The 27,466-nt window shown below is 42.9% G+C and overlaps 1 protein-coding gene across 1 annotated transcript; it reads right to left on the reverse strand.

Annotated features, from left to right (window-relative positions):
• On the reverse strand, positions 1 to 27,185 carry Fh (fumarate hydratase). Its single transcript, XM_052737712.1, has 10 exons — positions 27,027 to 27,185; positions 21,002 to 21,136; positions 19,518 to 19,628; positions 17,649 to 17,825; positions 14,899 to 15,081; positions 12,041 to 12,206; positions 10,113 to 10,316; positions 8,591 to 8,718; positions 2,735 to 2,888; positions 1 to 192 (listed from the first exon to the last, which is right to left on the reverse strand). Exons 1-10 carry the CDS (start codon positions 27,147 to 27,149, stop codon positions 50 to 52), a joined length of 1,524 nt encoding a protein of 507 aa, XP_052593672.1. The 5' UTR covers positions 27,150 to 27,185; the 3' UTR covers positions 1 to 49.
• Between the last annotated feature and the right edge of the window lie 281 nt (positions 27,186 to 27,466).

Raw genomic sequence — 27,466 nt, forward strand, 5'->3', positions numbered from 1 at the left:
TTGTTTTTTAAATTTCATACAAGTTTATTTTAATATAAATTTATTTAAGTCACTTTGGACCCAGCATGTCCTTGGGCTTCACCCACTCATCAAACTGCTCTGCCGTGAGATAGCCAAGTTCAATGGCCGTTTCCTTTAAGGTTGACCCTTTCTTGTGGGCGGTCTTGGCAATCTTCGCTGCTTTGTCATACCCTGAAGAGAAGACACACAACACACACACATTGGTAGTGAAATGTTTCTAAAACAAAAGGCAGCCATCATTGTTTACTGATGTTGATGTTACAGGCCTCTTAATGATGTATTCTATTTTAAACTATGTAAGAATGACCATGTCAATAACTGTCATGTCTTCTATAGAATACAACCTTGATGTTCTTAGGAAACAGACTGAAGTATACCTCGTTTTATCCAAGATTTGTTCCTATGTTGAAGTGGACCAATAATTGAAAGAGAACATAAAAAATTGAAAATAAAGTACCACGGTATAAAAATCCACATTTGGGTACATTGTGTGTGTCCCCCCCCCCCCCCCCCCACACACACACACCACAGGGTTTCTCTATGTATCCCTGGCTGTCCTGGAACTCACTCTGTAGATCAGACTGGCCTCGAACTCATAGAGATCGCCTGCCTCTGTCTCCTGAATGCTGAGATTAAAAGCGTGTGTCTGGCCATAATTATCTTTCTAAGGAAGCACGAACATTTAAATGTCGCAGGCCTGCAGAACAGACAGCCTTGTAACAGACAGCTGTCAGGACTGCCCCTGGAGGGAGAGCTAGGAAGTCCTTGCTGAGGCAGGAGCAGCCAGACTGAGAGGTTGTCATTCCCTGGCATCTGTTTAGATGTTACAGGATGAAAAGGGTAAGTTTTAGCAGAAATGTGTATTTGGAGAAAGGAACCCAGGCAACCCAATGCACTGTAATCCTAGCATCCAGGAGATAACAGTGAGTCTCAGCCCCTGCCTGAAAACAAAACAAAAGATCACGGGCACTGGTTTACTTCAGTCATCTGCTTTTTAAATAAAGGTGGCACTGGGAAGTTCTCAAGGTTGTTTTGACCTTAAAAAATGGCAGTTTCAAAAAGATAGAAGGCAAAGCAAGGACAATGAAGTCAGCGAGGGAAGACAGAAATAAAACTTCAAAGTCAGAACTATGACCATAGCAGGGGAGCATGTGAGGCAATGGAATAACCAGGGGAAAAGCGGTCCATGTCTGGATGCAGCCACGACTGAACTGGGCCTGCCTGACTTCATTCTCTGATGAATCTAGGAGTGCTCACTGAGCTGACAAGGGCGTGGAGTAACCAGAAAGAATGTGCACATTCAACTCTTGGGTCAACCTGTTTCTGTGCTCTTTATGTGAACGAGGCCTAAAACATAAGCATCCCTGCTCACCAGCACAAAGCACTATTAGCCATCAGCTTCTTGCATCACAAGGCCCTTGAGAGCCCGTGACCAGGACTCACTCAGCCAGTGAGGTGGTACTTGGTGAGCTCATGAGGCACACCTGCCAGAGATGCTGCCCATCCTCACAGGTGGATCTGTCCTCACAGAGCCCAGGAAAGCTTCCCAGTCATTCTGCTCAGACAAGACCTGTAACCTAGAAGTGTCGGAGTATCTCTCACATGAGCCTTAGGGATCACTTTGTACCTTTCCAGGTGAATATTGGTATCTAACAATTTTAAATGAAGTCAAACCATTCTACCAACTTTATAAAATGAGGAAACCACAAATAAAATCTGCCCCCCAAAAGGTCAGGATTATAGAACATTCTAAAGTGAGAACTACGTCATACCACATAACTGCACCACTCATTCAAAAACAGACCAAAGCCATCTGCTCGGCAGAGGGAACATAACGCAGTGACTGCCTCAAGCTGTGGAAACCAGAGCAAACGCCTATGGGCTGGGCAGTGGTGGCCGGCCTGCGACCTAAGTCTGTATAAAAACAGTTACAATCTGGAAAAGGTGAGGAACTCAAAGGGTAATTTCAGAAAAAGTGTTCAATTTTCTCCCCTTTCCCTATAAGCATCAAATATTTTGCCATTCTCTTTTAATTAGTAATGTTCCCTATCTGAATTGGATAAAACAATATCCAAGTATTACATAGTATCTAGAAAAGGAAAACAGTAAGTGGATCCACTTGCTGTTGGTAATCCGGCAGTGCCACCTAGTGACATTACCAACAGCAGGTCTTAGAGAGAGAACCTTCCCCAACTGCATGCAACACCCAGCATCTGGGTCCATCAATATGAAATAAGGGCTAGTGGGAGAGCTTAGTGCGTAACGGTGCTCTGCCAAGATGGGGGATCTGAGTTCTGTCCCACAGACGCACGTGGTGCAAGGAGAGGACGGACCCCTGCAACTCTTCTCTGACGTCTGCGCGCATCCCATGAGACAGATGGACACACAGACAGACACACAGACACACAGACAGACACACAGACAGAGATACTCATGTACACACACATGTACACACACACACACACAAAGGAATGTAAACTTTTTTTTTTAAATTTTTTTAAAGAAGAGTTTAAAGCCATCCTAAGCCTTATACCTGAAACCCTGTCCATAAAACAAGTCACTTGAAACTTTTGGGACCAGCAATGTACACAATGGCACACACGTGCACATACAAACATACACACACAATTTTTGTTTTTAATTTAAGGCTTTTTGGTTTTTTTTTTAAACTTTTAAATGCTGTTTTCAAAATGGCATTATCCTCCAAACTCACCTATATGAGGATTAAGAGCTGTCACCAACATTAAAGACTCATTCATTAGCTTGTTGATCCTCTCTGTGTTGGCCTGGATCCCCACCACACAGTTTTCCGTGAAAGACACTGAAGCATCCCCCAGCAGCCTGGCTGAGTGTAATACATTCTTAATCTGTCAGAGAAACAGAGAAGACGAAGGAAAGAGAATCATTTCTCAGCCTGTTTCTTTTGTTTTGCTTTTGTCCAATGACATGTGTTATTTGATATTCCGTGATGGATATTCGATAACCATACATCACTCCTACAAATTTGGCAGTATATACCCAAGAAGACAAGTGAAAAAAGCACTGAGAACACAAAGTTACAAATCTAAAAATGATAGAAAAGACATAAGTGTTGAGTAATTAACACAAGACAACCCATGATAGACAACTAACACAAGATAGGCCTCAATGAGTGACTAACACAGGATAGCTCATGGTGGATAACAAGACAGTCCATGGAGAACAACTAATGTAAGATAGCCCACAGTAGATAACTAACACAAGATAGCCCACGGTGGATAACTAACACAAGAGGCCCACAGTAGATAACTAACACAAGAGGCCCACGGTGGATAACTAACACAAGAGGCCCACGGTGGATAACTAACACAAGAGGCCCACAGTAGATAACTAACACAAGAGGCCCACAGTAGATAACTAACACAAGACAGCCCACAGTAGATAACTAACACAAGAGGCCCACGGTGGATAACTAACACAAGAGGCCCACGGTAGATAACTAACACAAGAGGCCCACAGTAGATAACTAACACAAGAGGCCCACGGTGGATAACTAACACAAGAGGCCCACAGTAGATAACTAACACAAGAGGCCCACAGTAGATAACTAACACAAGAGGCCTACAGTAGATAACTAACACAAGAGGCCCACAGTAGATAACTAACACAAGAGGCCCACGGTGGATAACTAACACAAGAGGCCCACAGTAGATAACTAACACAAGAGGCCCACAGTAGATAACTAACACAAGAGGCCCACAGTAGATAACTAACACAAGAGGCCCACAGTAGATAACTAACACAAGAGGCCCACAGTAGATAACTAACACAAGAGGCCCACGGTGGATAACTAACACAAGAGGCCCACAGTAGATAACTAACACAAGAGGCCCACAGTAGATAACTAACACAAGAGGCCCACAGTAGATAACTAACACAAGAGGCCCACGGTGGATAACTAACACAAGAGGCCCACGGTGGATAACTAACACAAGAGGCCCACGGTAGATAACTAACACAAGAGGCCCACAGTAGATAACTAACACAAGAGGCCCACGGTGGATAACTAACACAAGAGGCCCACAGTGGATAACTAACACAAGACAGCCCACAGTAGATAACTAACACAAGAGGCCCACGGTGGATAACTAACACAAGAGGCCCACAGTAGATAACTAACACAAGAGGCCCACAGTAGATAACTAACACAAGAGGCCCACAGTAGATAACTAACACAAGAGGCCCACAGTAGATAACTAACACAAGAGGCCCACGGTGGATAACTAACACAAGACAGCCCACAGTAGATAACTAACACAAGAGGCCCACAGTAGATAACTAACACAAGACAGCCCACAGTAGATAACTAACACAAGAGGCCCACAGTAGATAACTAACACAAGAGGCCCACAGTAGATAACTAACACAAGAGGCCCACAGTAGATAACTAACACAAGAGGCCCACAGTAGATAACTAACACAAGAGGCCCACAGTAGATAACTAACACAAGAGGCCCACAGTAGATAACTAACACAAGAGGCCCACAGTAGATAACTAACACAAGAGGCCCACAGTAGATAACTAACACAAGAGGCCCACAGTAGATAACTAACACAAGAGGCCCACAGTAGATAACTAACACAAGAGGCCCACGGTGGATAACTAACACAAGACAGCCCACAGTAGATAACTAACACAAGAGGCCCACAGTAGATAACTAACACAAGAGGCCCACAGTAGATAACTAACACAAGAGGCCCACAGTAGATAACTAACACAAGAGGCCCACAGTAGATAACTAACACAAGAGGCCCACGGTGGATAACTAACACAAGAGGCCCACGGTGGATAACTAACACAAGAGGCCCACAGTAGATAACTAACACAAGAGGCCCACAGTAGATAACTAACACAAGAGGCCCACAGTAGATAACTAACACAAGAGGCCCACAGTAGATAACTAACACAAGAGGCCCACAGTAGATAACTAACACAAGAGGCCCACAGTAGATAACTAACACAAGAGGCCCACAGTAGATAACTAACACAAGAGGCCCACAGTAGATAACTAACACAAGAGGCCCACGGTGGATAACTAACACAAGAGGCCCACAGTAGATAACTAACACAAGAGGCCCACAGTAGATAACTAACACAAGAGGCCCACAGTAGATAACTAACACAAGAGGCCCACGGTGGATAACTAACACAAGAGGCCCACAGTAGATAACTAACACAAGAGGCCCACAGTAGATAACTAACACAAGAGGCCCACAGTAGATAACTAACACAAGAGGCCCACAGTAGATAACTAACACAAGAGGCCCACAGTAGATAACTAACACAAGAGGCCCACAGTAGATAACTAACACAAGAGGCCCACGGTGGATAACTAACACAAGAGGCCCACAGTAGATAACTAACACAAGAGGCCCACAGTAGATAACTAACACAAGAGGCCCACGGTGGATAACTAACACAAGAGGCCCACAGTAGATAACTAACACAAGAGGCCCACAGTAGATAACTAACACAAGAGGCCCACAGTAGATAACTAACACAAGAGGCCCACAGTAGATAACTAACACAAGAGGCCCACAGTAGATAACTAACACAAGAGGCCCACGGTGGATAACTAACACAAGAGGCCCACAGTAGATAACTAACACAAGACAGCCCACAGTAGATAACTAACACAAGAGGCCCACAGTAGATAACTAACACAAGAGGCCCACAGTAGATAACTAACACAAGAGGCCCACAGTAGATAACTAACACAAGAGGCCCACAGTAGATAACTAACACAAGAGGCCCACAGTAGATAACTAACACAAGAGGCCCACAGTAGATAACTAACACAAGAGGCCCACAGTAGATAACTAACACAAGAGGCCCACGGTGGATAACTAACACAAGAGGCCCACAGTAGATAACTAACACAAGAGGCCCACAGTAGATAACTAACACAAGAGGCCCACAGTAGATAACTAACACAAGAGGCCCACAGTGGATAACTAACACAAGAGGCCCACAGTAGATAACTAACACAAGAGGCCCACGGTGGATAACTAACACAAGAGGCCCACAGTGGATAACTAACACAAGAGGCCCACAGTAGATAACTAACACAAGACAGCCCACGGTGGATAACTAACACAAGAGGCCCACGGTGGATAACTAACACAAGAGGCCCACGGTGGATAACTAACACAAGAGGCCCACAGTAGATAACTAACACAAGAGGCCCACGGTAGATAACTAACACAAGAGGCCCACAGTAGATAACTAACACAAGAGGCCCACAGTAGATAACTAACACAAGAGGCCCACAGTAGATAACTAACACAAGAGGCCCACGGTAGATAACTAACACAAGAGGCCCACAGTAGATAACTAACACAAGACAGCCCACAGTAGATAACTAACACAAGACAGCCCACAGTGAATAACTAAGAAAATAATATAACCAATGACTGATAACTAACACAATACAGACAATGGTGGATAACTAATACAAGATAACCAATGACTGATAACTAACACAAGAGAGGCAGTGAACATGCAAAACAGGAGAGGTGTGTTGTAGCCACAATCCAGGAGGAGTCCTACTAGACACAGACCAAGTGGACAGCCAAAGACGGATGAAGACTCATCCATGCAGGGGAAAGAGGTGCAGAGGTGTAGAGGCCTGAGACAGTTGCTAAATGTTGGATTCTCTTGTTTTATGCTTAATGGAACAAACACTGCAACACTGTTTTAAAGTAACATCACACAACGCTTAAGATCATATGCAGCCAACTGGTACTTAACTGTTACTTCTTTTGAGCAACACTTCTCATATACCTGTCTAACACCCCAGGAAGATCTGGAAGCTATACTTCCACCAATGGACTCTAACAGAAGCTAGACATTAAAGCTTCATTTGATTCTAATGACTTAATTGTAAGTTAAATATTATCTTGATTTTCTAACTAAAGCCAAACTTTTTTTTTCTTCTTCTCAATTAGGTCTATCCTTGACCATAATGTTCTCCCATCTCTCAGGGTGATATCATAGTTTTACTCTATGTGATGGAAAAACTGTTTCTACCAAACTCTTTTTTTTTTCTTCTTCTTCATTTTTATAAAGGAATAAGACAGCATTACTTTTAAGACATAGTAAATGATTAAAAATCTAACAATAAACAGTTGTTATACATCTGTACATGTCAGGCAGCTGGTATTAACTGTTGGGAATATAGCCTTGATGCAAAAGTACATAGATCTGAAGTTCACTTTGGCCTGTCTTTATTTACCAATCCCAAAGGCAAAAACCAAAAACCTCATTAGGTTTATTGTTTTATTGTGAACACCTAAAACTGTATGATCCAAAGTGAAACTTAATGAATATACTAGTAATAGTCATCTGCATATTCTTATCAATTAGACTTCATACCACAAACTAGTAAGAAATAAGCCTCTAGTGTATTTCAGATTCAGCACTGTACAAATACAAATGAAGGACTTAATGGTGACACAGCTCGGCTGTCTGAAGCTCAGGAATCTGCACACAGGATGGATGACACCATCTTGTTCCATTTTTGGAGTATTGAAGGAAAAAGGAGACATTCGGAGGACAGTTTCTGGGGTACATGGACAAGGCAAAAGGAAATTAAAGAAAGCCTTGTTGGAGACAGAAAGTCCTGAAGAAATGGAGAGACGGTCAACACGTCATCCTAAGAGAATGGGGGATGTCCACTAGAAGGTCACTGATGATGGAGAACAATGCAAGCAATGTGAAAGGGCTGAGGGCTGGACCACAGTGATCAAGCATAAAGCAAAGTGACAATGGCTGTCTTTCCCATCCAAACCTGAGGAAGGCACAAAGCAGCAGGCTGAGCAGGAGACAGGGCTGTAAGGAAGGCGTACTTTTTAAGCTAAGCAGACCTGAACTGATTTCTAGCTACTGGCATTCACGGTGGGAGGGGACAAAGGAACACCCCCCACCCAGAAGTTTCTCCGGTCCTACCCAGCCCCATGGTCCCACAACCACTTATAAAATAATCACAGAGAGGCTTATATTAACTACCAACTGTATGGCCTATGGCAGGCTTCTTGCTAGCTAGCTCATTCATCTTAAATTAACCCATAACTATTAATCTATATATCGTCACATGTTCCGTGGCTTTACCTGAGCCCCATTACATGTTGCTCCTTGGACGGCAGTTTGGTGTCTCCCCCCTCCTTTCTCCTCTCACTATCTCTCTTGGCTTTTCCTGCCTGGCTCCATCCTGCCCTGCCATAGGCCAATGCAGCTTTATTTATCAACCAATCAGAGCAACACATATTCAGTGTACAGAAAGACATCCCACAGCACCGTCTTACTTCCAGACTTCTACTTAAAAAAGCAAACAATCAAATCACTTGAGCTGAGTAAGACTGAATCCCAATATCCCAAGTTATTCCAGTAACACTTCAGTGCATTGATTTGCAGTTGCTACATACACCACATACTACCTAATGTGGAAGCTCCAGAAAATTTCAGGAAAGACAAGAACACTGGCAATTAGTCTTCAATTAAAAACTGCTAAAAGTCAAAATGAAAGCTTACCATCATTGGTTTAAAAACATTCAACTCAAAATGTCCATTGCTGCCTCCAATAGTAACAGCAACATGATTCCCCATGACTTGAGCTGCAACCATGGTCATTGCTTCACATTGAGTAGGGTTCACCTTTCCTTTGAGAAAACAGTGCAGAATCTCATCAAATATGCTCATGGTTTCCCATATCACTTAAGACTATTTTTATATCAAAGAAAGAAATGTAACATTATTAAATAAAGACATAAAATAAAACAAAGCTGATGCACAGGCTTCTAGTCACTCAGGAGGCTGAGGCAGGAAGATTCCAAGTTCAAGGACTACCTGAGTCAAGGCCAGACTAAGCAAGATCTCTTAATAAGATCGTGACTCAAAACCTAACAAGAATTCTAGGGTTATACCTTAAAGACAGAATACTGCACTGGGGGAGATGTTAGGCTGGAACTCTATATGCCACCCAGGTCCCCACGGCTCTAGCTCTGCAGTGCTCCTTTAGTAAGCCCAAATCCAGGCTACACACAGCAGACTCCTCTATCCAGTGTAAGGGAATGCATTGGAGGATTGTCCCTTTGTCTATGACATTCTTCCATTTGTTTTTATTTGGGAAACAGGTTTTTGCTTTAGTTGCCCAGTGAGGCCTAAAATACTGTTTGTAGCCCAGGTTGGCCTTGAACTCATAATCTTCCTGCCTCAGCCTCCTAAGTGCCAGGATTAACCACATGCATTACCACAGCTGGCACCATTTCTCTTTTTAACAATTATTTTGAATTAGCAATCAACTAAACCGTATGTCATTTTTCAACACAAAGTATTACAAATTGAGATCTTTTGGTCTTTGTATACATATATAGTTAAAGGTCTAAGAAAAACATTTTCTATATAATAAACTATTAAAAGTCACTTTGTCAGTTTTAGTACAACTCAACTGGCCTCCAGGGAGTCTGTGAACCTTGACTCTGTTATACAACATACTGCCACCTCAACTTTTGCTATGGACTAAATGATTAGCAAGTGCTCCTGGTCTCTACCAAGTCACCAGTAAAAAGCAGTAAAATGGTTAGAGCCCAGTATCAAGACATTTCTCCAAGTAAAGTCAACTCATTAGTCACTCCCTTAAATGTCTATTTGCCCAACTACATTCTCCTCCCAGACTCCAGTGTCTGTCATTTCTATTTAACAGGCCAGAACCTGAGGCAAAGACGATGTGAGGACTTCGGTAGGGGGCTCATATTTATTCAACCCAGCCTGACTGCTTAACTCTGTTGTTCTCTTGGCTTCAGAATGAGGATTCAACTATCACGCAGGCTCCAGTATGAGAGCCTCAGCATGCCCCTCACTCAAGTCATTTTCTTGACTTGGTAAGTGATATTTCTAAAAGTTCTGCAATGATCCACGTGGATACTGTGGAACAAGTGCTCCTCACATGTTCCCATCACTTCAGGATGGCAGTCAGTGCAAAGGCATGTTCTGTGATTGAGAGTCCCTAGGTCTAGGAAATTCCAGCTCTAGAATTCATCAGCTATGGGCTCACCTGGCATGATGCTGCTCCCTGGTTCATTCTCAGGCAAGATCAGCTCTCCTAGACCTGACCGAGGTCCGGAACCCAGGAAGCGGACATCATTGGCTATCTTCATCAGGCTGCAGGCGGTCGTGTTCATGGCCCCACTAAGCTCCACCAGAGCATCGTGGGCAGCCAGGGCTTCAAACTTATTGGGGGCAGTGACAAAAGGCAAGCCTGAAGGAAGGAAAGAGTGCCGAGGGTGAACAGAGAAGAGTAAACACACCGGCCAACCTGAAGAAGTTAAAGTCCAGCACACACAAGGCGAACTGGAACAGAAGGCTGGGTGTGCACTTCAGTGACAATGCTCGCCTAGCACGGGCAAAGTGCTGGCTGAGTTTAAGTCCCAGGACTATGGACATCTAGAACTCAATAATAAGTAAATAAATGCAAATTTCCACTTGAGGAGAATGCTTAAGAGTCAGTCTGGGTCAACACTCCTTTAAGACATCCCAAAGGGCTTAACCCGACTCTAACGAGCACATGTGAAGGAGGCCAGACTACTTCCAAGTAACAATGCGAACTGTGAAATGCACTCTAGTTTTTGTCCACACTCGGATCTTACACAATTATTTTCAATCTCTTTGTCTACCCCAGTCTATTCCACTTGAGAGAAGAGGGAACACAGATAAGCTATGGTCTTAGTCCATCCATCCCACAAGCAAAGAATCTGAAGTCTGTGTACTCTAAATCCTAACACAGTTCCTTTGTATTAGAACATGATTTTCAAAAACAAACACACGCAGCTGGAGGATAAGCAACTATGTGCTCAGCCATAGAAAGCACATCTATATCACCTCGGAAGATGGGGAGGAGCGCTGTGAAATGCTGTCCTCTGGACATGGACACTGAACGTGAACATGTGAACACCAGCTGTGGGTGTCTCACAAGATCAGGTCAGTTAGAAATTCCTGCACGGAGCACCCCCACCCCACCTGAGGAGCTACCGCAGCAGCCGATGGCTGCTGAAGGAAGAAGAGTCACTTTTCTTTGGGGGATGGCTACTAGGGCAGCACAAATGGAACTTGGGGATACACGTAGAGAGAGTGAGAGCAAGAGGGAGAGCGAGAGAGGTGGGGACCTGAAAGTTGGGAGGTGGACATATTTGGTGTGTCTGAGAGATGGGGGCTAAATATGGTCAAGATACACTATATACATTTATGAAATTTTAAAAATTTTAACATGCCTTTAATCCAGCACTCAGGAGGCAGAGACAGGTGGATCTCTGTGAGTTCGAGGGCAACCTGGTTTACAGTGTGAGATCCAGGACAGCCAAGACTGTTACACAGAGAAACCCTGTCTCAAAAAAACTAATAATAAATAAATAAATAAATAAATAAGCACGAAAAATAAATGAATATTTTAAAAACTCACCTACTGGCCTGTGGTATGTATTATATAGTTATCACTACCCTAACCTTCTGGTAACAACTGCATCTTAAATCAATTTTCTGGACATGACAATCTGGTTCTAATAACAATAATAACAGTAATTATTATTCAAATTATAGCACTGTTCTGGTGGGAAGACAGCATTTAAAGATGTTAAGGCAAAGAAAGACCACAGTGTGACATAAAAAACAGTAAGCTTATAGCAGTTATCATCTGGTAAGTTTCCCAACAGTAACTGTTTCTGCTTTTGAAAACTGTTCTTAAAACAGCTTTGAAGGGGAAGGACTGACAAGTACCAGCACGCAAAGCCAGCACGGAAACGTAACTGCATGCCCATGAACTCTTATACGGAAGACTCTAGAAAGTAAAATGCGCTTGATTAACTTCGGAAACGGACACGTTTAATAGGAACACATTGCTCCTACATTTCAGGAGAATGCAGCCTAGAAACATCTAGCCAGTGCGTAAGCTGGCACAAGACAATGAGCAGTGACGCGTGCGGTCCCCACCTGTCAGTGCGGCCACTTTCGCAGCCACCTTCTCTGCGAAGCCGACCCTGGTGTTTAAACCCGTCCCAACAGCAGTGCCTCCAGCAGCGAGCTCGTAGATTCTCGGCATGGCAGCTTTTATTCTTGCCATTGCATACTGGACTTGCTGAACGTAACCACTGAATTCCTGAGAAGGACAATCACAGTAAGAACCAACTTCCTAACAGCATACCACTTACTCTAATGGCGTCAAACAGGAGCTTTTAAAATGCACATCAGATTATTAAATTACATGCTACTCAATGTCAATTCATTCACACAATGAAATAAGAGAAAGGAGGAAGGGATACAAATCGACAAGGCAGGACAATGCAAATAAAAACATGCAGCTTAGTCTGTTTATAACTTCATGTTTTAATAGTCCAAGAAAAGAGCTACAAAATAAACCTTTAAGAACAGTTGCGCTACATTAAACTACTGCTCTACCTACCATCCACCCAATGAACTGATCCCCCCGCCCAATACTGAATATTCTCCAAAGAGAAAAGAAAGTGGAAATATTTTCTATATAATTTCAGCTGAAAGACCTAAGAGGGAACCCAAGGGGCTCCTTTACAGGGACCGGAGAGTGAAGCAACTCATTCAACAGCCTGAGGAGGTCACAGTGGGACAGGCTCAGGCTCATAGCGTCACTGTACAGTTAATTCTGCTACAGCGTAACATGTATTACAGTGTAATACTGTCACATTGCTTCCCACACTACAACACTTTAAAGCAACCATCAATCTATCATGTTTTGATCACTGTAAACCATTAATAATTATGCAGAGATAAAAACATTATGCCCTTTGTATTTTATAATGGGTCTTATCTGGGTAAACCAAGATATACACATAAACTAAATCTTTTCTTTTACCTAAAAATACTGAAACACTGAATACTTTATATTAGGATTAGAGTTTGTGGGAGTTTGAATATAATTGACCCCCATAAGCACATAGCGGGTGGCACTATTGGGGGTGGCACTATTAGGAGGTGTGGCTTTAGAGTAGGTGTGGCCTTGTTGGGAGAAGTGCGTCACTATGGAGGCAGGCTCTGAGGTCTCACATACGTTCAACCATGCCCAGTGTCTCAGACTACTTCCTGCTGCCTGCGGATCAAGATGTAGCTCCTCCTCCCCTCTCAGCTCCTGCCCCAGCACTGTATCTGCCTACATGCCATCATGTCCCATCATAATGATAATGGAATGAACCTCTGAAACTGTAAACCACCCAGTGAAATGTTTTCCTTCATAAGAGTTACCATGGTCATGGAGTATCTTCACAGCAATAGAAACCCTAATTAAGACAGGGTTTCATTATATTCTAAAGAAAACATTCTCAAAGGTAGACCTAATTCACGAAACAGCAACCTTTTCTCATTCTCTTCCCATCTCCCCATCTCTCCCACAACCCCACATGACACACTCATAAGCAGTATGCACTTAGAAAATGGATATTGAAAACTGCAAAAACTCAAAAGACAATTCTAATCAAAGCAAATATACATGCTTCTCATAAAGTAAAGAAAAGGAAAACAGAATTGCTGTCATGATAAAAGTGTGATGATGTCATATAGGAGACAAAGTCGTGGCTCAAACGGATTTTTAATGTAGTGGCTTTCAACATGCAACAAATCAAAAAAAAGTAAAATTAGAAACCAGGGAAAACAGACTAAAATGCATATATTGTTCCTCCTTAGAAATTACACACAGCCAGGCGGTGGTGGTGCACGCCTTTAATCCCAGCACTCGGGAGGCAGAGGCAGGCGGATCTCTGTGAGTTCGAGGCCAGCCTGGACTACAGAGTGAGTTCCAGGAAAAACACAAAGCTACACAGAGAAACCCTGTCTCGAAAAACCAAAAAAAAAAAAAAGAAATTACACACAGAACTAAGGGCTAAGGATATGAATAAAATTCCCAAAGAAGCAATTTAATCCAGTGGGTACAATTTCATCTCTTCATTCATTTTTAGCTAAGCCTTTGAAGTGTTCCTTATTCCTTCTGTAAAAATTTTGCTAAATAATGAAGCTTTATTTATTATTTGCCACAGAACAACTGAGAATCCGTCCAAGTGGGCAGCAATCAAGTTCCCACCCTCACCCAGTTTTCATAAAACCATTACTTGGTAATTATCAGTTGATATTTGGCAATGGATGGCTATCTCTTGACACCTAAACTATACAAACTCTGCCTCCCAAGCTGGAGTGTGAGCTAAGACAAAAGTGTTTCATGAATTAACTTTTGTTTCTTTGCAATGCACATTATTAGCTCTCCCTTCAGCTGCTGATACAGAAACAGAAAAATATTTTCTGCTATCCTGAAGAGTAATATCTCTTCCAATGTAGTCAAAATAATTGTAAAGGGAAAGATCAACCTCACTTAATTACTTTTTAAAACTCCGCTTTAGTTAAATAACCTCTTAATTTAAGGCGAGACAGATGAAGCATCATGACAATGGAGTGAGAAGATGTGTACCAGAGATGGCTCTAGACACTCTTTGTCAACCAGTGCACTACAGCCTCACAGTCATGCATTCTCTTCACTTTACAACCCAGACACTGAAGCACAGAGAGATAAATAACTTGCCTGCAGTCATATAACTGGTCAAAGCAAAACTTGAACCCAGTGATCCAACTGAGTCCAGCTCACTGCCAGCACGCTCTCATCTCATGTGGGCACTACTAAAAGGTGCTGACTGGTTAATTCTGAAAATCAATACTGACCTTGGTTGTTATAAACTTGGCCTCTACTTTAAAGGCAATTTTAAGTAATTTAAAGGGGAAACATTGACAATCGGTATCAATCCCTAAACTGAACAAAATGAGTCAAACTCCTGTACCTGCCCAAGAGTAAGTGGAACAGCGTCCTGCGTGTGCGTTCTCCCAATTTTGATGACCTGCGCAAACTCTTTAGACTTGGCACTGAGCGCATCGTGTAGCTTCTGTAGTCCTGGTAACAAGACCTCGTGAACTTCCACTGCAGCGGCGATGTGCATTGCTGTGGGAAAGGTGTCATTTGAGCTCTGTGGGGAATTTTTAAAAGAAACGGAAAGTGTTAACTCGGAAAGAGGACTTCACAGCCCAACATACACAGTACTCAATAGTGTCCGTGGGGCAAATAATAGGACAGTTGGTGAAGTGAAAAGCAATCTGGCTTCTGTAAGGAACATACTCAGGACTGTCTCATATACAAGTGTACTTGACATAATATTTATTATAACTAAGCATGCTAAATCCACTATACATTACAAGTGCTCCCTAAGAAAAGACAGTAGACACAGGAGTTAACAAGCACATTTGAAGGGAGTAATGTGTCCTAGAATGCAGCCCTTCTTTTATAAAACATTTACTTAGTAAACTTGAGAAAAATCCTGTGAGGCAGAAAGCCAAAATAAGCCAAGCTGTGAAGGAGATAATGTGACCTGCAAAATATTTAGAACTTGTGAAACTGACAACCAGGTGCGCACATACTCAGTACACAGCTGTCCTCGTACTTGTAAGGCATGATGTAATTTTAAAATACATATTCTCTATTCAGCTATTTCAACTGTTTTTTATGGCAACCATCAAAGCACTTATACAGTTCAGTGAACAGTACAATGGCCACTTATCCACCTCCCCCTGAATCTAACCAGAAATCCAGCAGTGTTGTGACAGCTGCTTCCTCATCCTGTTACACCATTCTGAAGCAGACTTCAGACTATAAACCACATTTAATAAAACCATACTTAGAGGCAATACTGAGTTTGAAAAGTACTATAATGAATTATATAAAAGCGTTGCTTTTGCAGGGAGATGGGGGGAGCAGGTTTGAGACAGGGTTTCTCTGTGTATTCCTGGCTGTCCTGGAACTCACTCTGTAGACCAGGCTGAGATCTACCTGCCTCTGCCTCCCAAGTGCTGAGATTAAAAGTGTGCACCACCAATGCCTGGCTTTTTTGGTTTTTCAAGACAGTTTCTCTGAGTAGCCCTAGAACTCACTCTGTAGACCAGGCTAGACTGGAACTCAGAGATCCTCCTGCCTCTGTTTTGCCAGTGCTGGGATTAAAGAAATGCATCACCACTTTGCTTTTGATACTTAAGAAAACATTAGACCTAGCACCCAGGCCCTTGCTTCTTAAAAAAAAAGACCATTTCCACAGGCTGGAACAGGGAAAATACATGATAATGGGCTTGGTTATCTCAGTGGGCTTAGATATCTTACCATGGCAACATGTAAGGGTGTGGGTTCAGAGAAAAAAAGAGTAGCATGCCTAAAGGACCCAAAAAGCCAGCTGAACAGGGCCCCCAAACTCAGGCAATCTTAATAATATAAATAATAAAATATAGGGTTATAACCAAAGGAATAGCAAGCCACTGTGAATTTAGTGCTAAACATGACTGAAGAAATAAAAAACGGGAGAACAAAAGTTCTTCACAGTAAAATTCCCATTAATAAATGTAAACAGAAGAAAAACTGAAATCATTGTTAAGACACCAGGGCAGTGGGCTCAGCGGTAGAAGAGCTGCCCAGCACGCCGAGGCCTCGGGTTCCATCCCCAGCACTGCAGACAGCTAAGAAACACGATGAAACAAAACAAGAAACGACCAGAGTGGTCAGTGGGTAAGACCCACTGACAACAACTTCTCCTCGTTTCCAGTCTCAAGGTATCTCTGGTAACTTCTGCGGGGAATCTAACACACATCCATAAATTTCCTCTACCTCTCCTCTAACTGGTACTCCAGTGTCATGCCAGGAATAGGGGCAAAGAGTGACAAATACACATGGAAACAAACACATGTCACGGTGATGACACCTAGCAGCATCACCTTACAACCAGTGGGTAAAGCATAACATCACCACGGCAAGTCAGGCTGCCATCGAGTACTCGACAGGTCACAATAAGGGTCTCTCGCTTCTGGGACAGTTAGTCCCTCTAGAAGCTCACAGCCTCTGTCTGTACACCAAGTGAAGGCACTGCTACTGTTACAGACTATATATCCACAACCTGTCCTCCTTTGGGGAACCCTAAACTCAGTGAAAACTCAGTGGAAAACAGGGGAAATCCTAAAAGAAGTTTTTTTTTTTTGTTTTTTTTTTTTGGTTTTTCGAGACAGGGTTTCTCTGTGTAGCTTTGCGCCTTTCCTGGAACTCACTTGGTAGTCCAGGCTGGCCTCGAACTCACAGAGATCCGCCTGGCTCTGCCTCCCGAGTGCTGGGATTAAAGGCGTGTGCCACCACCGCCCGGCAAGAAGTATGTTTAAGAGTACTGTGCCCACAGCAACTTCTTAGTTCCAGTAACTGAAGCCAGTTATAAGAGACATTAGCATTACAGGAAGGTAGCAAGCGAGTAAACTATCTTTACAAATCGATTTTGAAATAAAGAATGTTCTAAATAAATGAAACAATTAAAATGTATTTATACACTAAACCAAGATGTCCTAATAGTGATTGTTTTGTGAAGTTTGAAACCAGCCACGATTCCTGGAAGAAATAAAAGTCTTCTCTAGAAAGAACACAAGCTGGACAAACTCTCCTCGTCAAAAAAGCACATACTTCATCTCCCATATGCGGCTCAGTCTGTCCTGACAGAGCAGAGCATGCACCCACCTGGCTCTTATTAACATGATCATTGGGGTGCACGGGCTTCTTGCTGCCAAGTTCACCTCCTAACATCTCAATTGCTCTATTGCTAATGACTTCATTTACGTTCATGTTTGTCTGAGTTCCTGATCCAGTCTGCCACACCACCAGAGGAAAGTGGTCGTTTAGTTTACCTTCAGCTACCTGCAGGAAAGAAAACAGTAACAGTAAGTCTTTTTAAAACAAGGAATACTGGGTATTTATTTAGCTATTAAAATGACCATGATGGAGTAAAGTTCTGCTTATAGAACTATTTTAAAGATGTCAGTTGTTTCATATGCTGAATGGCTTGCTAATGATTTCAAGACAGTTTAAGGGCAGCTGTAACACAATCCTAATATCTGTGGCAACACTTTTTCTAGTTACAGTTACTTTGAAACACCAAACTTTACATATTCTGAATGATGACAACTCACTGGCTTCAAACGGAAACTGAATGAAAACCATTTTCTTGTTTTCTTTCCTTTACGTGGATTCTGGGAATCAACAGGTCTTTGGGCTTGTGTAGCAGGAATCTTTACCCACTAAGCCACCTCAGTGGCCCTGCCAGACTTTTAAATTCTCAATTTATGTGACAGCTTTTAAACTGTAGGCTTCCTAAAATAATGACTATTTAACTTCACTACAAAACGACTCAGAAGATCAGAATGTATTTCAGCTCCATTAACCTGAATAACTGGCTCCTTTTCCAGGTCTACAAACGTCACCTGTCACCTGCCCAGAGAACTCTGAGAACAAAGGGAAGTGTAACTCCATCACAGATTCAGTACTGCTCCACGTGCCTGTCAGCACCTGCTTCCCTCTCCCCTGCAACGTGTGCTTATGACGGCCCTCAGCAACCGTGGACTCCACCTTCATGGATCCAACCAATCACAGGATGAAGACATTCTTTGGGAACTTTTTAAACGCTGCAGTTGTACTCTTACACAGCATTTACAGTCTCGCTATTACAAGTAAGTGAGAAACAAAACATATGACAGGCAGTGTGCAGGCTTTATCACATATTTTACAAAAGGAACTTAAGCATCTGTGGATTCTACTACCCAATCTAGGGGGGTGGAGGACTGGCATAGGGAAACACATTTTCTGTCCACTTTCTTCTTCTCATCAAAATTAAGATCCTAAGATGTTCAGACTCTGTTCTATACCAATCTTTAAGTACTAATTTCTATTACTGATACCATAACCAAGGTAGCTACCTTACACACACAGCTGTAGTGATGAAAGTCCTTCCTTTCCATCATCATAAACACTGTAAGGCAACACTGTAAACAATATTTCAACTCACCTCTGACCACTTCTTTAAGACAATGCTTAAGGAGATTATATTCTTGATAGGTACAACCAAATAATCAACTAGTTTAAAAGGAATAATTTATGTATGGGATAAAAACCTAAACTTCAAACCATCTGTTTATTTTTTCCATTTATTTACTTATATTTTATGTGCACTGGTGTTTTGCCTGCATGTGTGTCCCCTGAAACTAGAGTTAGACAGCTGTGAGCCGCCATGTGGGGGCTGGGAATTGAACCTGGGTCTTCTGGAAGAGCAGTCAGTGCTCTTAACTACTGAGTCATCTCTTCAGCCCCCCCTTTTTGTTCTTAAAACTATATAAATCAACAAAGAGATTTAATAAGATGCAAAATTACCTAGAAGTGTCACTGCAAGATAATTTGAGCACTGTATTAAATCCTCACTGAATAATACTACCACCCTACCCTGAAATTCATTAACCTGAGACTTCAGAGTGCCCCTTCCTACAGGCAGAGCTTCCTGTCACACAGTGGACCTTGGGACTTTGATGCCATTGTGTAAGCACACTTATCGCCTCCTACCTCATCTGCTGCCTTCATTATTGCGCTAGCAATCTTTGGATCAAGACCATAATCCTGGTTTACTTCAGCAGCAGCTCGCTTCAAGATGCCAAAAGCTTTAATGACTGGGATCTAAAATTAATCAGAAAAATATCTTAAATTTGCAATTTTAGATAAGCACAACAATTTGTTATTTTATGCAGATGCAGAAACAGTACCAATACTGTTACCCTCAAGTTTACAAAACAGAGGAAATTACCTAAGTGAATAATGAACCAACAAAATCTCGAGGCTTGTCTATATGTATACATATTTATAACCAAAACACACACATGCACACAGAAATGTTCCTATAAGGACAATGCCAATGATAACTGTGCTTCATGGATGTATACTGTAAAGTATGCATCTATTTTACACGGTATGTATTAAAGTAAGTAGTATTCAACATCTCCCCTAACAGATGCTGCATCATCATTCTATACCTGACTTCAAAACAACCAGAGGAGCGGGGCATGGCTGGTGCGCACCTGGAATTGTAGCACATGGAAGGCCAGGAGGGAAAATCGTGGCCAGCCTGGGCTACACAGTGAAGAGGAAAAGGAGAGGGGGGAGAAACAGATGAGTAGGAAGATTAAGAAGAAGGGAATTCGAGTATTGAAATAAAAATGTTTGCCAACTGTGAAATCCTGACAAAAACAAAAACAAACAAACAAAAAAACAACCAAACCTTTAAATTGCCCATTTTGGTTGTCAACTTGATCACATCTGGAATCACCTAAAACCTAAGCAGGTGGGCATACTGTGGAGGATTTTCTTGGTGGATCATTTGAGGTCAGAAGACCTACCCTAAATCTGCACCACACCTTCTGGTGGCAGACCATGTGAAACGACATGGAAGAAGAAAGCTTCTGCTTTTTTGCCTGTTTGCTCTTGCTCTTACTGGCAAGTTCATCTATCCTGATGCTGAGGTGATCCTTCATCGGTTATTAGAACCTACTTCTTCAGGATTCCAACACAGACCGAGGTCTAGCAGCTCTCCAGGAATTCCCTGGGACCCAGCAGCAGATTGCAACTGCTGAGACATCCAGTGTTGTGAGTGGAACAACTACCAGATCCTTTGCCTTCACATCAGGAGTCAGCTATCATTGACTACTCAGATCACAGCCTGTAAGCCAGTCTAATAAATCTCACACACACACACACACACACACACACACACACACACACACACACACACACACTTCTGTTCCTTTAAAGAACCCTGACTAGTGCAGCCCATTAGCAAATTATTTAATTATAGCAGCTAAAAATCCAAAGTAATCAAAGCCTTGGCTGAAAGTAATAGCATTCTAAAACTTTAATAGGTTCCTGGCATCTTAATGAGTGAGAACTTACTACTTAGAAAGCCAGCAACTTTGTTTTAATTTTATAAAGTATTTATAACGAACCACGGTTCTAAGCCACCCTCTCCACAAAGCCACCCTCCCCACAAAGTCACTTACTGGCATACGTTCTGTCGCACCTCCGATTTTAAAGTTCATCGTAGATCTCACGGTCTGGGCGCCATAATACTTATCAGTTGGGACCTTCAGTTCGCCAAAGGTGTCATATTCTATACGGAAGGAATTTTGACTTGCCTAAAGACAGAGATAAGACATTATTTTAGCTTGGAAAGAAATCCAGGATCAAAGCAAACAAAATCCTGATCAGCTGTAAAAAGAAAAAAAATTTAATAAGTATTAAAAAAAACAAAACAAAAAAAAAACCATGGTCATCATGTTACTCTATTCCTCACTTTCACTTTTCTTTAAAAAATTTGACATCCATATTTACAAATTCAGGTATTAAAGAAAGCTTATTTAATTAACATACTGCAAACATAGAAAGTCTTTGAAATAAAAAAAAAAAGTGTGCCTATTACTAGTCAAGATTTGACCAATTCAGACCTCACTTAAAATTTATTTCACTGGAAACTTTTGAAAAGTATAAAACACTTTGAGATTTTTAAATTTACTTAAGCAAGGCTAAAATTTAGCACAACGGTCACTGTGCCTGAGACAGCAGCTGTGTCGCCTCTATAAGCCAGCCTTTCTCACCTGTAAACTAAGGGCATCTGCAGAGGAGAGACGCTAAGTCACTGCTTCATCTTCTAGGGCAGTGCAAGCATTTCAGAACCTGAGGAAAGCTACGGAACCTCTCTAGAAACATGAGCGTGAATGAATGCATGCAAATCTTCTGTGACTCAGGAGCCCCCCACATCCTGAAGGTAAACAGTCAGGCAGAGTAAGAGCAGGGACCCAAGGATCCTGTTTCTGGAGAAGCTGGGATTCTAGCAAGTGCATCAACTTAAACTAATGAAAAAATTTAGCAACTACTCAACAAATAATTTAAAGTGAAATATTCTAATATAAAACTTATACAATATTGAACAGTAAGTGATAAATGTTTAATACCTGAGTAATCTTAGCAGAATATTCCTGAAATATTAAGAGATCTCTACCTTTTTGGGGAGGAAGGGCTAGTTAAAATATAATTACATCATTTCCCCCCTCAAGAAATATTTTATAACCCTATAAAAATCTAAAAACTTTAAATTTACACAATATATTCATTGAAGAGACTTCAGAGTGACACTCAGAACTTTAATATATGCATATTGTATGACCGAGGACATAGGTAAGTTAGAGTACAGATGTCCCGCATCCACATAAAAGCCTGGTGGAGCAGCACATGCCTGTCACATCAGCCCTGGAGAACAGAGCCAGGGAGACCCGTGAGGCCCACTGGCTTATCAGTCTAACACAAATGCAGGTTCAGTGAGACACCCTTTCTTGTATTTTTGGTTGTGAATCTAGCCTTTAATAGCTGAGCCATCTCTCCAGGCCAAGACACCCTTTCTTAGGAGGCATGGTGCAGAGCAATAGAGGATGCCTGAGGTCACTCTCTGATCTTTGCACAAGAAAGTGTGCACACATACACACAAAACAATATGCATCCTACATTATTATAACTAAATATAATCAGATGGTTTCAATTTTTTTTTAACCCCCAAGTAATTGCTTTAGTACACAGTCAACTGACAAGGAAAAGTTAATTTGTGGTTTTCTCCTAAGACTAGAAAGAGTCACAAAACATTTTAAATTATAAAGGCTTAATTTAAGGCATGAAGAAAAAAATTATCATCACCTACCCAGGCCCCAAACATGTAGATATACAGGGACTGACCTTGGCCAGTAGGAAGCAGCATTTAATATTTTATATGCATGTCTCATTTGATCTTACAGGGACCTCAGGAGTCCAAAATTAAAGGAGACACTGAAAAATCAACAACCAGCAAATCACCCCAATCACAAGGCAGTGGGTCTGGACTGACTGTGTAGACTCCCGACTATCAACACTCCCTGAAGTGAAGGAAAGACAGCAATTCCCAGGCAGCCCCAAGTCCTCGAGTGCCACCTGTCCTATAGATGGGCACTTCCATTCTCCAATTTGTTTCCCACCTTGTACACCAACAGCGGAAATTTATATGTGAGATGCACAAGTAAATAGCTTGTATCACAACCTTTGTTTCAGATATCCTAAAAAGCACCCTTATGTTACAATACACTCTAGAACAAATAGCAGATGATAACAGAGGCAAACAACATCAGCCCTTCTTTTCTTTCTTTTTTTTTTTTTTATGTAAAAGCAAAGAGTCTTTATTTAAGCTCTGGCTTGGTCCCTCTGTCTGTCCGACGCAATGGTCAGGCAGGGTGGGATTTTTATCATAGCAGAAGTTGGGGTGAGGGGATTTCCAGGGTTCAGGACCCTGGTTGGCTGACAATTGTCTAGGGGTATCTGTAAAACAAAAATAGGTGTGTGCTAGATTCAAGGACATCTGGCCACCTTATGGTAGGAATGTTAGGTATTTCCTCATCCCTGGGTGGTATCAGCTTGAGGCTTTCCTGGATCTGGGTGCTGTCTGCCCGTAAGCCTGTCACAGAAGCTGTGTCTAGGCCCCTAAGCCTGTCATGGCTGCTGTGTGGTCAAGCTATTCTGGGGCCCCTTCACATTCCCCCCTTCATAAGTACCAATGACAGGACCCAATCATGGGTCCTGCCTGTTCATAGGTTCAAGGGGTGGTATTGGGACCCAAGAACCATTAGCTGACCAGTACTGACCTGCTCTCGAATGAAGATAGTCTATTAATAAGGCAAGGGCCAAGTGTAAGCAAAAGAAGCAAAATCACTAAGCCAGCCCTTCTTTTGTTCCTTACCTTCTTAGATAGTACCAGGATGTGGGGTCCCAAGGGAGACCAACTCTCATCTCTAGTTTATGAAATTAAGTTTCAGGTTTTAAATTTTTATGATCACCTTCTGTGTTCAAAATTACTAAAATTTCATCATTAAATAACCATAATGTACCTCCTAAATGGGTTACTGTAATATTTGGAATTAAAAAAAATACTTGACAAGATTCCTTTTAGTCGTGTTCTTCAGCTTTAAATCTTAAAGAAAATTAATTCAAATCGAGTTTAATTCCTTAGAGGGGAAACTTAACAGCTGAGGACTTGCATGTGGGAAACCACAGGTCCAAGCAACAGCACCACAAATGTGGTGGAAAAGATAGAGGGACATCCTAGGATATTGATACCCACATTTTAAAATTAAAGTGCCGAAAAGTGAACTGGTGCTAAAATCCCAATCTCAGCAGCCACTTCAAAGCATACCCAGTGTATAACCACAGCAAACACTGCCGCATCTCAGTTAGCACACAACAAGCTCTTCCAAAAGCTACTTAAAACCTTTAACCTCAGATGTGATGGTTAATACAATCAACCTGACAGGGTCCAGAATCACCAGTAAGACAAGCCTCTGGGCCTACCCATGAGGATCACCTAGACTAGGGTAACTGAGATGGGAAGGACCTATGTTAGCAGTGTGCAGCACCACTGTGTGAGTGGCGCCATCCTATACACTGGAGTGGATTTCCAATACCAAGTGCTCAGCCCTGAAATCATGCACACAGAAGGAGCACTACACTGTGGTTTTTGTATTTGTATATTTAGGCATTTCTTATGTCATGGTGGTTTGAGCAAAATGCCCCCATATTCTCATTCTTGGGCATTTGAATGTTTGGTCCCCAGACGATGGCCCTGACTGGGCAGGCTCAGGAGGTATGGCCTTGCTGGAGGAAGCGTGTCATTGGGGAGCTTAAAGACTAGTGCCATTTTGAGTTTGCTCTCTCTGCTTCCAAATCAAACTCTTCCTTCTATAAATTTCCTTGGTTATGGTATTTTATCATAACAGAAAAGTAACTAAGACAGACAGACAGACAGACACACACACACACACACACACACACACACACACACACACACACACTAACCAACCACTATAGAAACAGAGGCCTTGACTTTGAGATGGAACAAGAGGGTGAGTACATGGGAAGGGTTGAGAGGGAGGCAAGAGAAGGGGAAAATTAAGCAATTACATTTTAATTTAAAAAATAAAACATAAAATAATTTTAAAGGGATAAAGCAAGCTGAGTACCAGCATTTCTCTTTCTCTCTGGTTCCTGATTGTGCACCCAGTGGGACCAGTTACTTCAAGCGCCTACTGTCATGCCTGCCCTACTGTGCTATACTGCACCCCTAAAACATGACTCGCATCTTCCTTCCTGAAGCTACACAGCAGGGACTCTGGCCCTCTGAGCCATCTCTGCAGCACTTCCCCCCCAATCTTCTCTTCGACAAGGGCCTCTAAATTCCAAGCACATACCCACCATCTTATTTACAAGGCCCCAAACAAAGAAGGCAATCAGCAGTGTGTCACATGACGCACTTCAGGTGAACTTTGGGGTGTTCTTTTAAATCACTGGCAACTCAGGGCTTCCAGGGTTATGTGAATTTCTCAACACCAGAGAACAACTTTTAACCAAATCAATAGACATGCTGGAAACGACAAGAGGGTTAAAGGGCAAATGACCTTGGAACTACGGAGAACGAAAACTATCTTGATTCTATTTTCTGACATCACAACCCTAAAAGCAAAGAAGTGCTACGTTTTCACATTTGCCAGGATAGATTCACTCCACTCTTCTATTCCCCAAACAAACTCTAAAACAAAAGGAAACATTCTTCTTTAAGAAATTTTTTAAATGCATTCAAACCACCAAAGCAAAGTTCCAAGAACTCAAAGCAGCCTGGACTTTGTAGTTTTTCAGGATTTATGGTATTGTGTGTATATGCAATATGTGTGTGTGTGTGAGTGTGTGTGTGCAAGCATGTATATGTGTGTGTGTGCACATGCATGTGTCAAGGCCAGAAGAGTGTGTTGCAGATCCAGAGCTGGAGTCACAGGTGGTGAGCCACCTGACACAGGTACTGAGATCACACTCAGTCTTCTGTTCTTCACTGGAGCCATCTCCCCAAGCCCCAGACTTTGTGGCTTTCCGTATAGATTCAAGTTTCTTTTAGTCCAAAAAAAACCGTCTTGGCCCTTTCAAGTACACTAGAGGAGGTATACTTAATGAGCACAGTGTTACATAGTATTTTCCCCAAGTTCAGTCTTGCTGCGCCTCTGTAATTATCTCAATTTTACACGTGGAAACTGAGGCACAAAGACAACCCGCCTGAAAGCCTCAGTGGGATTTGAATCACTTCACACTGCAGAAGGCACCCTAAACTTCGGAGTGGTCTTCCTCACTATTCACATTCTCAGGCCTTTTCTAACAACACACATCCACATTCAAAGCTTTCTAAAGCACTCTAAATAGCAAATGGACTTAGTGAAGCATGTCATACTTTGGGCTTGGCCCTTTAAATTCCTTAGCTGTCTTTCCAACAAAATATTGATTCGGCTACAGTTTGGTCCTATCCAATCTCATCAGGCATGCTTCAGAGTTCTTATGTTCATATTTCCCTAGTTATGGATTTCAGAGTTTTACGAAAGTTTTGAAGGGAAAACACGTGTAATCTCACAAGCTGAGTACTCAAAATTCTTAGGAAAAGCCTTCAGTTCAAAAGACACAAGGGCTTCATCCTTGAGGGCCTGAAAGCAGGAGAGCGCACCTTGCAAGAATCCAGAGTTGAGGGGTCCCCAGCCTAGCGAAGCACTATGTCAGTGCCAGGCCAGTCAGGGCCTGCTACACGGGCAAGGAGGGGGGCTGCACCTTTTCCCGTGCCCTCCTCCATCTCCGCACTTCCTGCATCCCTGCATGCTAAACCTTCCCTGCTACTCCTACATCCTTGCATCCTGCATCCTCCCCCATGCACGCACAGTCCCAGAAGTGTCCAGGGCCGAGGGACTCTGCAAGCTCAGGCGTGGGGCACGTCTGCCCTGACGCCCATCCTGCCCAACAGGAGCGCGTCCCTCAGCGGTGCCTGCAGCCTCAGCACACCCGGCTGGAGGCGGCGCCCGGGAGCGGAGGGTAAGAGTGCGCGCGGGCGCTGAGCCCAGGACCGGCCCGGCCCGGCCCGCGGGGACACCCGGGACATGCTGACATGAAGGTCACCCCGGGGAGGCCCAGCCCGAGATGCTCGCTCACCATCCGCGCGACGTTTGGGGCACACCGCCGGAGGGTGCCTGCTTCCTCTGAGACGGCAGCACCGGCGGACGGGGTCCGCAGGAGGCGACGCGAGAGGGCGAGGACTCGGAGTGCTCGGTACATGGTGCAGCGGAAGGTGGGAGGAAAGTGGAGCCTGAGCCACGCCCCCTGGAGACGTCAGAGCCCGACCGCTCTCATACCCAATCAAACGCCTCAGCCTGAGCTTGTGGGGCGGTACTAAACATGACTGGCCAATAATAACGTAGGGGGTGGGTTGACCTCCCGGGGCGTGTAGTGAGGCTGTTTGAAGTCCCCAGGTTTATGGGAAACTAGTGAGGAAGGAATTATGGGAAAAGAGATGAGATGGGCGGACCTATCTTTCAGCAGCACTTTTAAACGGGGCTGCTAGGAGGCAGGATTACTAGCTGGTGGCGCCTGTG

This window comes from Peromyscus californicus, unplaced genomic scaffold, assembly GCF_007827085.1.
Source record: "Peromyscus californicus insignis strain IS unplaced genomic scaffold, ASM782708v3 Scaffold_14__1_contigs__length_90479793_seg_2, whole genome shotgun sequence".
NCBI lineage: Eukaryota > Metazoa > Chordata > Mammalia > Rodentia > Cricetidae > Peromyscus > Peromyscus californicus.